The 15,040-nt window shown below is 43.2% G+C and overlaps 1 protein-coding gene across 3 annotated transcripts in view; it reads left to right on the forward strand.

The window, feature by feature from the left end:
* The first annotated feature begins 415 nt into the window (after nucleotides 1–415).
* NOCT (nocturnin) overlaps nucleotides 416–15,040 on the forward strand; it is a 29,295-nt gene continuing 14,670 nt past the window's right edge. Inside the window, exon 1 of one of the 3 annotated variants that reach the window (XM_089688913.1) lies at nucleotides 416–826. In XM_089688913.1, the coding sequence (XP_089545039.1) occupies nucleotides 553–826 (274 nt within the window). In that variant the 5' untranslated portion in view covers nucleotides 416–552. Of the gene's footprint in view, nucleotides 827–1,015; nucleotides 1,086–14,783; nucleotides 14,889–15,040 lie in introns of those variants that run through there. The other 2 variants (XM_089688915.1, XM_089688916.1) reach the window with 2 other exon arrangements.

Raw genomic sequence — 15,040 nt, forward strand, 5'->3', positions numbered from 1 at the left:
TTTTAGCACAGAGGCCTGAGCAGAGACTACAGCTCCCACCATGGGGTGCCCAGGCGGATCCCAGCCACGGATAGTTATAAAAGGTACACAATACACGTCTGTCCTACTTGTTACCTTTCACCTACTTCCCATCACACTTGTGATCATCCCCAGTCCTGGGAAACCCTGCTCCGGGCTGCAGCACTTCACAAGTCACGGGTGGGGGGGGTTGTGATAAATGACATACAAGCCAACTAGCACATTTATTGTGGCCTTGTATACATTGATATCGTGTGATATAGTTTTGGTTTGTAAGCCAGCAGACAATCCGTTGGCGTAAATAGAGAATAGGGGTTTTAGTTGACTTACCAACCCCCCGGCCTAGTGGAGTATGCCGGCCGGTGACGTGGCTGGTCGCCTGACGTCACCGTGTTCCGATGAATGTGGGGCGTGGCTCGGTGACTAAGAAGCCGGTATCTGAGTAGCAGAGTGACATAGCTGCGGGTACACGGTGATATAGTGGCTGTACGGGCGGGCAGAGTTGTGTGGTATACGTCTGAGCTGAGGCCGGGGATGTATCAGAGTGCGGCAGGCAGGCTGTGCTCGGCGCTGAGAGACGTGCCCGCGCTGTGCGCCTCCTCTCTGCGGCAGCAGCCCCACCACTCCCCGGTGAGGAGGAGGACGCTCTCGCCGTCCGTGCAGGGCAGCTTCGGCTGCTGCCATAGTCTGGCCGGCTGGCTCGGGGACGGAGCGCCTAAAACGGTTCCCAACACAAACCCAGCGGCAACGGCGACTGTACCGGCAGGAGGAGCAGCGGGGAGTACGGCCAGGACGGTGCCTAGAGCGGGTGAGTGTGCGGGGCTCTGGGTGTTCTATGGGGGAAATGGTTCTGGTCACGTGAACAGGAGAATGCTATGTATAAAGCGGGTGTTCTGCGAAGGGTTCATTGCTGTGGTCACGTGAACAGGTGAGTGTGGAGCTGGGGAATGCGGGCTGTCGGCTCCCTCTGCATTTCCTATGGCTCTGGTCACGTGAACAGGTGAGGGAATGGATGGAGGATGCGGGCAATCAGGGAACCTCGCATTCCTCTGTGGTCACACAAACAGGTGAATGTAAATGGGGAACGGGGGCTGTCATTGGACCATTGCTTCCTTCTGCATTCCTTGTGGTTCTGGGCATGTGAACAAATGTGTATGGATAAATTGCAATCAATGGACCCTTGGCTGACTCTGGTCATGTGAATAGGTGAGTGGATGGCTGGCGGTCAGTGGACCATTGGCTGACTCTGGTCATGTGAATAGGTGAGTGGATGGCTGGCGGTGAGTGGACCCTTGGCTGACTTTGGTCACGTGAACAGGTGGATGGATGGTGGTCAATAGACTGTTGGATGGCGCTCACTTGGACAGGTGAGTGGATGGATGGCAGTCAATGGACCGTTGGATGGCTCTGGTCATGTGAGTGGATGGATGGCGGTGAATGGACCGTTGGATGGCTCTGGTCATGTGAACCGGTGAGTGGATGGATGGAGGTCAATTGACCATTGGATGGCTCTGGTCACGTGGATGGATGGTGGTCAGTGGACTGTTGGATTTATGGCGGTCACATGAACAGGTGAGTGGATGGATAGCAGTCAATGGACCGTTGGATGGCTCTTGTCACGTGAACAGTTGTGTATGGATGGAGGTCAGTGGACCGTTGGATGGCTCTGGTCACGTGAACCGGTGAGTGGATGGATGGAGGTCAGTGGACCGTTGGATGGCTCTGGTCACGTGAACAGGTGAGTGGATGGATGGCGGTCAATGGACTGTTGGATGGTTGTGAACAGGCGAGAGAGTGGATGGATTGGAAGTCAGTGGACCATTGGATGGTTCTGGTAACGTGTACAGGGAGTGTATGAATTAATTGGAAGCCAGTGGACTGTTGGCTGGCTCTGGTCATGTGAACAGGTAAGTGTATGGACGGATAGCAGTCAATGGACTGTTAGATGGCTCTGTTCATGTGAACAGGTGAGTTTATGGATGGATTGAAAGTCAGTGGCCCATTGGCTGGCTCTTGTCACGTGGACAGGTGGTGAAATATTGTGGACGCTATGGGGGAATCCCAGGGGGACTGAATGGAATGTTGTCTACCTCTACAGAACGTTCCTGGTGATGTGATCAGGCAAGAGAACGTTCTGTTCAGATGAATGGTTGTGGCATGTGTGCGTGTCTTTCTATGAGGATGGTGAGCAGCTTGTATTGTATTATGTAACCGGCAGAAGATGTGGGGGAGGGGCGGTGATTCATGTAGCTGATGTGTGATTACTGCAGTGCAGTGCTGGGGGTAGGGGGCTGTCAGGTCGGAAGTCTTTCTGTAGGTTTAGTACACTATTCATAAAGACTTGTGCAGACAGATTTTGCAAAAGTGTCTCTAGTGCGTTCTAAAAGTGGTGAGGAATGCGCCAAATCCATGTACCTGCCTAGAACTTGTACTTGAATTTGGCTCATGTGGCACCACTTTAGAATGCCAGCAAGACGGTTTTGCTAAAACTGTTTGTGATAGTTTCTCTCTGTAAGCCAAGCGAGAGTTGATCTTAATTTGATCCACTTTCATAAGATTCAAACTGTTGATACTTTATTTCGAATTTGTCGTGTTTACTGTGCTATAGTGTAAAGGTGGCACATTTAGAACTACAGTACCTGAACAAGTCGCTGTTAAAGCCAAAAGTGTCGCAGATGTTTCAAGAATTTGACGCAATACATTACTAAGAGGGATTAACTCCAGAAAAGTGACGCAGTAGCTTTACTGAATTCTCCCCAGTGTATCCATTTTCCTTTCCAACGCTTATCACAGCATGTCTGACCAATTAGTACATCCTGTACTGTCTGGGATGCTAATTGTGGTTTCATTCAATTCATGTCTGCTGAAAATGGTGTTCTGTACAGGGACATTAATCAGTACACAGTAAACATGTATGGTTTTACTGCTTTATGCCTGGTACACACGATGAAAAAAAATTGGACCAAAAAACAAAAAAAACCCTGCTTTTGGAGCAATCATGCGATAATCTATTCGTTAATACACAGATTTCGAGAGCTGATCACAGCAGTTAATGTGAAATCATCAGGGACAAGCACGATTTTCTTGTAAGATAACAGAACTAATTATTTTTGTTTACTCAGTACAGTATTCGTCTAGAAAATCGAGTAACCAAAACAGTGCATTATCAGAAGCCTGAAAATAACCTGAAAGGAGAAAGGGCAGCGAAAACCATCTTTTGTTTACAACAAAAATGCTCCTAAATACATAAAAAAATTCCGGATAAAAATATGTATAATGGCAGTTTATGAAGTGATATTCTTATTTCTACAATTTGGTAATAGTCTGCAGACGGGTCACATGTACATGGCATCACTTTCAATTACATGCTGTTATGTTGCTACGCACATAAAAAGCTGCACTGGATTGTACGAGAATTTTCATATGCTTGGTAGCACTCTGCTATATGATGTGAGAGTAGCAAAAAAAAAGTGATCATTTGTCGGATAGTCTCGTCATGTGTACTAGGCTTTAGTTAACTGTATTGCATCTTCAGGAATAAAAAGCAATTTAGGACTCATTCATGCTATCCTGATTCATGCTGCATTTATGTGACCATTATTGTCATGCTGCTGGTTCCTCCAGGTGGTGTTGGACCTGGAACTATGCAGACAGGAGGTCAATCAGCCACAGTTCAAGGAACTCCCAGCTACCTCTAGAGGAACTCTAGTTGAATATTTCAAAATAATAAATATTTAATATATATTTCATTTAAATGAATGCAGCATCAGTCCCTCGCCACCTCTAAGCCTGATAACTGAGTGATCAAAGACCACTGATCGCTCAGTTCTCCTAGTTCTCCTATCTGCTCTGAACACGGAGCTGTGATTACAAGTCACTGGTTCTCCTCTCTGTCCCTCCAGCACTCACTGGAGCACTGGGCTGTGGAAGGGGCAGGAGTGGCTGGCTGAACAGCGATCTGAGAGGCTGAGCCTGCTAAGCAGGCATCTGGGCAGATCCCAACCATATTCCTGCAAATCCTGGACTGGCTTTGTGTCGTTGACCAACAGCAGAGTTTAGCCTGCTGTCGGCTGAATGTGGGTCACAGGAGGGCAGAGCGAAGTGCACACCTGTGACCTACAGGAGAAGTATGGCCAAAAGAGCTTTGTTTCCATTTGCCCTATTCACACCGTACACGTGCAGTGGTGTGCACTGCATAAAAATCACCAAGTATGGGTTTTATGCAGTGCAACTCATCTTACCGCATAACACCACAGCATGTCATGAAGTGCTGCACTGAATAGGATTGAATGAAGTGTCATTTTGTGAAATCTTAATTCTTTGAACAATGTTGGTTGATAGGGATACCATATATAGTGTTCCATGATATCATTTTTTTTTTTTTTTTTTTCTTTTTGACTCTTAAGTTGCATTTTGCAACAGCAGGCAGTTGATATCAAAGTTAACACTTTCCTATTGGTGAAAAAAAGCAATACACATCAAAAAGGCACTGTGTGTGTTTCTGCTGTGTGCCCATTGAAGTCTATTAAACCTATAATACAGTGTTGCATTTAAAAAAAAAAAAAAAAAAAGTCCCTGCCTCTTTCCAAAATCACAGCAGCTGAAAAACATAGATGTGAACCTGTCCCATAGGAAACCATGCTAAATGGACTAAAGTGCGTTTTCTGCAAAATGCGCTAAAAAAAAAAAAGCCTAGGTGTGAACCAGGCCTTAAGGCAAAACCTCTCTTACAGCTTCTTTAACCACCTCCCGCCCGCCATATAGTAATATATAACGGGCGCAAGGTGGTTCTCTCATTCTGTGAGGATGTCATATGACGTTCTGTGAGGACGTCATGTGATGTCCTACCATTCTCACTGCGCATGAGCGGCTCAGGGAGCGCGCAGCGTGGCGATCGACCGTGTGCTGTGTCCCTCAGACACAGCGAATCACCAATCACGGAAAGAGCCGAAGATGTCGACTCGGTCATGTGATCAGCTGTGTCCAATCACAGCTGATCACATGTAAACAGGGAAATGCCAGTTATCGGCATTTCTCTGCTCTCGCTGTCACGCTGACCGCTTATGAGGGGAGAGCCGGTAATCTGCTTTCTGCGGAGGGGACATGTACACTGATCATCAGGGCACTGATGATCAGTGTGCCCTGATGATCAGTGTGGCCCCAGCAGTGCCACCTGTCAGTGCCTTGTATCAGTACCGCCAGTCAGTGCCATATAGCAGTGCCATGTATCAGTGCTGCCTTTCAGTGCCCATCAGTGATGCTTGTCAATGCCCATCAGTGCCACCTCAGTGTCCATCACTGCAGCATCATTATTACACATCAGTGAAGGAGAAAAATCACTTATTTACAAAATTTTATAACAAAAACTAAGAAAAAAAACATTTTTTTTTTCAAAAGTTTCAGTGGTTTTTGGTTTGTTTAAGAAAAAATAATAAAACCCAGAAGTGATTAAATACCACTAAAATAAAGCTCTCTGTCACCAAAAAAATGTAATATGGGTACAGTGTTTGACCGTGCAATTGTCATTCAAAGTGCGACAGCAATGGAAATTGGCCTGGGCAGGAAGGGGGTATAAGTGCCCTGTCGGCTAGTGGTTAAGCATCCTGCTGGGACAGAGAATGATTTATAGATATCAGTTGACTAAAAAAAAGTAGTGCTATTAACCATTTCCTTTTGTGGTGCTATAACGCCCAGATTATTTACCAAGTTAACAAAACTTTCCAGCAAACCACCTTTCAGCTTTGCTGGTTCAGTCATCACTCTTAGGGGACATTGGATCTAGCATGGAGCCCTATTCATGTTTGACTTTGAAATGGTAAAGCAAAGTGAATGTAGGGTTAAGGACAAATTAACATATTGGGTACATACTGAACAACAGGGCATTGTTCACTATCTGTGAGTTCTGAAATGCTACTTGTGTGTCTGGAATAGATATGTATCGTTGTATTTTGGAATTTTGACCACCTGGATGTGTCTAGCCTTGGTGTAATGACCACCACTACTGAGGTCTGAGAGATGCAGTGCAGTTATATTGTATGTTAAAGTGGAACTGTGGGCAAAATGTTTATTCTGCAGTCTGTCAATAGCATTGCCACAGCTGTCTTTGTAACAATAACAGGGCTGCATTTGTTGACCTAGCAAGTAAGTTAGAAAGTTGAGACAGTGGTGCTTACAATGGTCTGCTTTGTTCATATAGTTTAAAACCTCTCCCAAAAGGAAAAAAAATCTAACCACAAAAGTGTTAACTGTAGGTAGGTAGACTAGCAGATGAACTATACATAAGCAACTAGCAAATCAAAGCCCAATGCTACATTCTCCACAGATTGACAATGCTACTGTCCTAAGGTGAGTAAGTGTGTCCTCCCACGGACAGTGGAGAAGTGAGTGTAGACAGGAGGTGTTACTTCCTAGATCAAGAAAAAAACTTAAAAAAAAAAAGAGTGCATCACTACATCTGAGAACTGGTAAGCTGCAGTATATTACATTTATGTATTGTAGTTTATACTGTACATGCGTTTAAGACAAAATACTAAATATACTTCACTGCAATGCATACACATTTTGCCATGTTTTATCGCTTTAAATGTGCTACAGAAGACTTAATTGTTTGATGTGCCAAAAATATAGGGGATCTATTTAGATCTAAAAAAAAAAAAAAAAAAAAAAAAAGTTCTCTGCAAACTAAATGTCAGTATTTAATAAACATATGCAATAAAGGTCCACCGTCAGACATGGAAGGTATACCTAACTTGGTGTGAGCCTTCTATCCCATGAGTTTCCATGTGGCACATATTTTCTCATTCCTACAGCTGGGCATGATTTTTGCCATTTTTTTTTTTTTTTTCTTTTCTGCCTGACCTAAGAGCTTTTACAGGAGGTCTCTCATGTAGCTTGCTTGATCCACTCTTTGGTGACTCAGCGAGATCTGGTTCTGCCCTTCAGAAGCCCACCATTTGAACCCATCAGAGTCATTCTGCTCTATATTTTCACCCAAAGGTGGTGTCTTGTGTAGCCATCACCTGAGTGTCTAAACTGACTGCCCTGTCCTCTAAGAAACCTTTTTCTGGTTCTGCATAGGGACAAGATGGTAGCAAAACACAGGACTTCTTTCTTGCCTAAGATAGTTTCTGCATTTCACTTCAACCAGAACATTGTTTTTCTGTCCCTTTGCCTGGTTCCAGTTTTCCCAAAAGTAAATTTTAACTTTGAATGTGTTTGGGCTATAACTGTCTTTCTGCTTGCCTTTTAATAGTCCTGGATGGACCCCATAAGGGTGAGCCAGGTTGTTGTTCCACCATCTTGAGGTGGCTTATGAAGACAGATTATCCAAACAGTCTCAAGGATCAGGTTCTATCCTTTCCTGTCAAGGTGCACTCTACTAGATCTGTGAGTGCTTCTAGGGCTTCTTGGCATCAAGAAGCGGTTTCTCACATTTGCAGGGTTTCCAATCCAGTCTTTGGTTCACACATTCTCTGTTTTCTCTGTCATTCCAGTATTTTAAAGCAGATTTAACACATCAATTTTAACAGTTAAATCTGTTTCACTCCTGGAAAGTGCTGGAAATGTAATTGTAACATCTGCTTGTGCTCTCAACCAAACTGTCAAACCATCAGATGGCTGGTGTCTTCACTGATTACATGTGCAGCATCATGGCAGTTGAAGACCAGAGGCCAAGATGACCGCTTCCTTGGGTGAAAATGAGGGTTTAGTTCTGCTTTTAAGCTGCTGGCAGTCCTTGTATGACTCCGAGTACAAAAAAAATTCCTTTCTTTATTTAACACACGAGAAGTTCATTGTTGGGGTCTATATACACTAATACAACTTTTTATCCAGATTTTCATTTTGTCCCCCCCCCCCCCCCCCATAAACTGAAGTTAACATCTCAAGGACAGCCACACTGACAGATATAACTGATCTGCACTGGCTGTCTACAAGACCGTAATCAGAATCAAAACTTTTGTCATGTTTTGCCTTTGGCGAATTCTAGTAATGCTTTCCATTGACGGCTTAATCTGTTAGACTTGTCTTTAGAAATATTGGAGCTGCAGTTGCTGTCCTTGTATGCTCACAGCCTGTTGTGCTGACTCAGTGACTTCAATACTCATTATTCACTGACCCTAAACAAGTATTCAGATGAGGAAAGTCAAAAGTCCTTGTCTGCATGTTTATTTAGGTGATCCAAAGTATTGCAGCGAGTGTGTCTGCATGACAGCCAGGCAACTTGTGTTTTAAAACCTAACCCCATGTATACTAAGACTCTTAAATAGATTGGGTAAAGCTGGCCCAAATGAACTATTTCCTTTACCAGCAAATGTGCCCACTAAGAGAGCTGTATAAACTGCATTCATATACAGAGGCGGGTAGATAACGTCACAATCTCACCTCAGCCAATCAGAGGATGCTTTGTATTCCTTTATAAAGTGCAAAGCTATTTAGTCATAGTAAACCTGATGTGGGGCTTTAAAGTGGTAGTAAACGCTGCTGGGATACTTGTACCGACAGGTAAGCTCATAATAAAGCTTACCTGTAGGTACAAGGAATATCTCCTAAGTGCGTTCCTTCATAGCTCTGTACCATGGCTGTGACTCCCGTGAACATGTAGCAGCGTCCTCAGAGCTCGGCTATTCAATCGGCCGCAGCCCACAAACCTGGAATGAAGAGAGGGTGAAGAAGGAATCCTCTGCAGCAATGGCGATAGACTGCCACTGGAGGGAGCTGTTTTAAGGTAAGTATTATTTATTTGAGTTACTTGTATAAAGCTGTCCATTTACACAGTGCTTTACATATTTTGTACATTCACATCAGTCCCTAACCCTCAAGGGTGTACAGTCTAAGGTCCCTAACTCACATTCATACATACTAGGGCCAATTTAGAGAGGAGCCAATTAACCTACCAGCATGTCTTTGGAGTGTGGGAGGAAAACTGAGTACCTGGAGGAAACCCATGCAGGCACAGGGAGAACATGCAAACTCCAGGCAAGAGGTGCCATGGCTGGAATTTTATTATTATTATACAGGATTTATCGCTAACAGTTTGCTCAGTGCTTTACAATATACCGGGAGACAATACAGTTCAATACAAGAGGGATAGGAGGGCCCTGCTCCTTGGAGCTTACAATCTAGGAGATTTCATAATGTGTTAACTTGGGCGTTCATGTTTTATTTTTTTTCCCTTTTAATGTGCATGAGTTTATTACCACTTTAAAAATTTGGGTGTTGCTTTTGTGATTCTCTCTTGAAGTGACATTTAAACCCAGAAAAAAAACTACTGATTTTCCTCAGATCGTTGCTTTGATACAGACTCCCATCAGAATGTTCCCACCTGACACATTTTCTAGTGTCAGATGTCTGTACCCCTCTCCTTATTATTTCATCAGATGGGCCTTTGCTCTTGAACAAAGCGAAGATTTGAGCAGCAGGTTGCGTTTTTTTGTTTTCCCCTTCTTTCTTTCACCACTTCCATACAGGGCACTTTTACCCCCTTCCTGCCCAGGCCAATTTTCAGGTTTCGGCATTCACTTTGAATGACAATTGCGTGGTCATGCTACGCTGTACTCAAACTAAACTTATAATTTTGTTCTCACAACTAGAGCTTTCTTTTGGTGGTATTTAATCACCACTAGGGTTTTTATTTTTTGCTAAATTACCAAAAAAAAACCCAAAGATTTTGAAGAAAAAAAAACAAGTTTTTCTTTCTGTTTATAAAGGTTTGTAAATAATTATTGTTCATAAATTTAGGCCAAGATGTATTCTGCTACATTTCTTTGGTGAAAATAACCCAAATCTGTATTTATTTAGTCTGTAGGAAAGTTAGAGTTCAAACTATGGTGTCCGTTTATGGCACAGAGAATAGCTGCGATTCAGAGGATCGCAGCTATTCTCTGGTCATTCAGTTTGACACTCAGGAGATCAGCAGAGAACATGTTCAGCCCTTCACTGGAGATCTGTGTTCTCCCTCCAGATTCTCCAGCCCAGAGCTGGAGAATCTGAGGAACTGCAAACTAAGCAGCGATAATTTACCTCTGCTTAGTAAACTGATCTTTTACTGTAATCTCGCGAGATTATAGTAAAAGCAGCCGTTTTCCAGCGTTTGTAGATCGTTCTCCATTCGTTTGAAGAACTGATCTACGCCGCTTCATAAAAGGCATTCACAGGAGAACTGTGTCCTCTGAGAATTCCGGAGAACCGAGCAGCAATCATTTACCGCTGGTTCATAAACGGACACCTATGGTACATATCTGGAAATTGATCAATCCTGATGTATTGACAGCCAATCTAATTTCTTGATGCCCAAAAATGTCAGAACAGTACAAATATCCCCCAAATGAACCTTTTTTGCAAAGTAGACAATCCATTGTATTTCATAAGAGGCATGGCGAGGGTTTTTTTTTTTTTAAGTTGTAATTTCTTTTGCCATATTTTTTGGAAAATGAAGAAATTAAAAAAAAGTCACTTTTTTTTTTTTTTTTTTTGTACATACCCACAGTTGATCCAGAGGCAATCGCCGTGTATCACCAACAGGGGAGAGACCTGTATGTAAACAGTACAGATCTCTCCCGTCAGCTCCTGCACACTTTGTATGGCAGAGCCATACAAAGCAGTGTTCCTACAGTGTAAAGCTGTAAAGCGCACAGAGTAAAAGTGCACACAGTTAACCCTTTAATTGCCCCAGATGTTACCCCTTCTTGCCCAGTGTCATTAGTACAGTCAGTGCTTTTTATTAGCACTGATCACTTTATTGGTTTTACTGGGGATGTCAGTGTCACTCCAGCACCCCCCCCCCCCCCCCCCCAACCCAGTGTCAGAATGCCCACTGCAGTCCTGCTATAAGTCGCTGATCGCCATCAATGTCTATACCACCTTGTGTAGCTGCTACAACTTTCATGTAAACCAATCAATTTACACGTATTGGGATTTTTTTTTCAGCAAAGATATGTAGCAGAATATATTTTGGCCTAAATTTGATTTTTTTTTTTACTGTACATGTTTTATAGAAAAAAATTCTTTTTTTTTTTCTCAAAATTGGCACATTTTTTGTGCTATTACAAAAAAAAACAAAAACCCACAGAGGCAATCAAATACCACTGAACAAAAGCTCTATTTGTGGGGGGGGGGGGAAAGAGGACACAAATTTAATTTGGTTGCAGCGTTGCATGATCGTTTAATTATCAGAGCCGTATCGCATAAAATGGCCTGGTCAGGAAGGGGGTTTAATCCTTTAGGGGGCAAGTGGTTAATAGGTGCTGTATGAGCTCCTCTATATGAAGTACCTTAGGCCCATTCAAACCATTTCTGTCAGTGCACCTCAATGCACATTTGTCAGCAGGTTAAATGTAGCGTTTATCTAAGGATGTGAGCACACACCTATATACTAACGTCAGGTGGTTGTAAAGGCTCAAGGTTTTTTTACCTTCATGCATTCTATGCATGAAGGTAAACTTCTGTGTAGCAGTGCCCCCGAACACCTGAGCCCCGTCCTCAATCTAGTGATGTCCACGAGAGTCTCAGTTCTCCAGGGACTCACTCCTGATTTGGCTGAGGCAGCAGTGGGAGCCATTGGAGAGGGAGGGAGCGGGGACGAACTGCAGCTCTGTGTGTGAATGGACACCGAGCCACAGCTGGGGAGTGCCCCTGCTTGAGTGCCTTCCATAGCAAGCTGCTTTTTGTGGGGACACCCGATGGGAGGGTGGGGGGGCTGAGAAGAGGAGGATCTGGACTGCTCTGTGCAAATTCACTGCACAGAGCAGGTAAGTATAACGTGCAATTAAAAAAAAAAAATCAAGACTAGAGAGTGCTATCACGTCACTGGAGAGTGCAAAATCTGGTGCAGCTCTACATAGAAACCAATCAGCCTCCAGGCTTTATTGCCAAAGTTGAAGTTGGAAGCTGATTGGCTACCATGCACAACTGCACCAGATTGAGACAATGGGGGAGAGTTACTATAACTGGAGCACCCAAAGAGCATTTAATGGATTTTCACTCACTGGCCATACACCTTGCTTGTAACGGGTTGGGCCCCCTTTTCTTTTTTTTTTTTTTTTTTTTCTTCAGAACTGCCTTAATTCTTTGTGGCATAGGTTCAACAAGGTGTTGGAAACATTCCTCAGAGATTTTGTTCCATATTGACATGATAGCATCACACAGTTGCTGCAGACTTGTAGGCTGCACATCCATGATATGAATCTCCCATTCCTCCACATCCCAAAGGTGATCTATTGCATTGAGATCTGGTGACTGTGGAGTACAGTGAACTCATTGTCATGTTCAAGAAACCAGTTTGAGATGTTTTGAGCTTTGTGACATGGTGTATTATCCTGCTGGAAGTAGCCATTAGAAGATGGGTACACTGTAGTTATAAAGGGATGGACATGGTCAGCAACAATACTCATGTAGTACACAATGCTCAGTTGGTACTAAGAGGCCCAAAATGTGCCAAGAAAATATCCCCCACACCATTACACCACTACCAGCAGTCTGAACCATTGACACAAGGCAGGATGGATCCATACTTTAATGTTTTCACCAAATTCTGACCCTACCATCTGAATGTTGCAGCTGAAATCGAGATTTATTAGACCAGGAAACTTTTTCCACTCTTCTATTCAATTTTGGAGAGCCTGTGTGAACTGTATCCTCAGTTTCCTGTCCTTAGCTGACAAGAGCAGCACCCAGTGTAGTCTTCTGCTGCTGTAATGCATCTGCTTCAAGGTTCAAGGTGTTGTGCGGTCAGAGATGGTATTCTGCATACCTTGGTTCTAACGAGTGGTTATTTGGTTCGAGATAATAGACAACAGTAGCTCAGTCTGCCCTTTCTTCTCTGACATCAACAAGGCATTTTCGTCCACACAACTTGCTCACTGGATATTTTATTTTTTGGACCATTCTCTGTAAACCGTAGAGATGGTTGTGCGTGAAAATCCCAGGAGATCAGTTTTTTTTTAAATGCTGAGACCAGCTAGTCTGGCACCAACAGCCATGCCACTTCTCTTAAATTCCCATTCTTCCCCATTCTGATGCTTGGTTTTGAACTTCAAGTCACCTTCACCACGTCTACATGCCTAAATGCATTGAGTTGCTGCCATGTGATTGGCTAATTAGCCATTTGTGTTATCAAGCAATTGAACCGATGTACCCAATAAAGTGACTGGTCAGTGTATATTGACTTATCACTTTTTACCTGTTTTTGATGGTCTCTATTGTATTTCATCCTGTGTCACGCTGGCTTCATGCATACTGGAGTGCTCCATAATACAGTGCTCTTGGCAGGAAAAAAAAAACAAATTTTGAGCATTTTTTGTGCTTGCATTTAGGAGTGTTTTAGCTTCTAAATGCAAAACGGAAGGGTTTCTTTTCTGCCTCTAAACACTGAACTTAAAGGATAAGTTCACCTTTTGACAAAAAGTAATGCAAATTTTTTTGCAGGTAAAAATATTTGCATTTATTTTTGTTGCAAGAGCCTGTAAAGCATTACACCAGCGATCAACAGATTACTGGTGCCATGCAGGCTTGCTGCAGACCTGTCCGTATATATGCTTGCCCATACAGGATGCATGGGCAAACAGATCTACTAACAGGAAAAATCCTTGTGCTACCACAGCGCTCACAGGATTGTGGTAGTTCATTGAGATCTACAAGCCGACAGCCACTAAGGCTGTTGGTACTTGTAGTTTCTCAATCACAGAACACTCAGTGATGCGGCTGGGTGGGCAGAGCCCCACACAGCCATGTGTTTTTTTTTTTTTTTGGTTTTTTTTTTTTTTTTGTTTGGGGGGTGGAGTTCACTTTTGAAAGCTAGCTGGGAGAGAACATCCCCCACTAGCTGTCAAAGTGGGGAGGCCGGTCCATTTATAACATACTACCTGTTACACTGATATGGGTGTATCATGTTATGAAAGGTGAACTTATTCTTTAACCACCTCTAGATTACCTAATGTGCTGGGACACATAGGATAACATTGCTTCTACAAGCAAACCGCTAAACTCCTAGGAGGTTTTTTTTTTTTTTTTTTCTTTCTTAAGCCTGTGTGCATGGAGCCTTAAAATACACATTCAGGCTTTTTAAGGTTTAAATTGATATGTTGCTACCGCAAAGCACAGCAGAAGCCATTTATGGTAACTCTTCCACAGTTGAATATTTGTTTTTCCACTTTTTTTGTTTTTTATTGTCTAATCTGTGATTATTTTTCCTTCTCCACCATGGCAATTTTCCATTTTGAGCTCCTAAACTGGATCATTATGTAGCTGCTATGAAAAGCATTAATAATGCGCTTGTTGTTAGACCCCCGGGAAGAGCGATTTTCTGGTGCGATTTGCAGTCTCTTCCACTAGATGTCACTGTACCCCTTTCTATGGACAACCTGTTCATGTGACCATGAAGTTTAAATTTCATGATGTCAGTGGTTGGAACTAGCAGCGTCCCCTGAGCTGGTAAAACTGACAGCTTTTCTCTGGTGCGTATGTCAGCTTTGACTTTACTCTGTACGGGTTTTCAATGACATGCTTGAAGCAGAGATGACTAGTAGCTGCAGGGGATGGGTTGTGTCAAGTGTTACTTATTGCTGCCTTCATAACTCTGTTCAGTGTAAACGTCACTCAAGTGGGTAATGACTGCATCCTGGTGAAATCAGGCAAGCCACACTGTCAAGTGGAGAAGCAAGGAAAAAAATATCTGCCTTAAGCACGCCAGGCAAGGTCATAGAGGTTAAACAGAGTAGATTTCAAGGAGGGGCCTAGGCTCTCTTGGCTCTAGTAACTCAAACAAGAGTCCTCTTTTGTAACGGACTTTCTGCTGGCTGTAACAAAGCACAATGTTGTGACACCCCCTTCCTGTGTAATGATTTTGGCATAGATGAAAACTCCTGTCTGTCATGGTTTGTTGCACTATACTTGTTCTTATACTTGTAGATGTGATGTTAGACGTAGTATTTCATCAACTGAGACGTTTGAAGTTTAAGTTGTTGAATTAGAGGACATTTTGCATACATGAAGTTTGCATGAAAATATTTGGAAAGAAAAACAAGGT

The sequence above is a fragment of the Staurois parvus genome, unplaced genomic scaffold, assembly GCF_062004578.1.
Source record: "Staurois parvus isolate SC_StPar_1 unplaced genomic scaffold, SC_StPar_1.0 ptg000460l, whole genome shotgun sequence".
Classification (NCBI taxonomy): Eukaryota; Metazoa; Chordata; class Amphibia; order Anura; family Ranidae; genus Staurois; species Staurois parvus.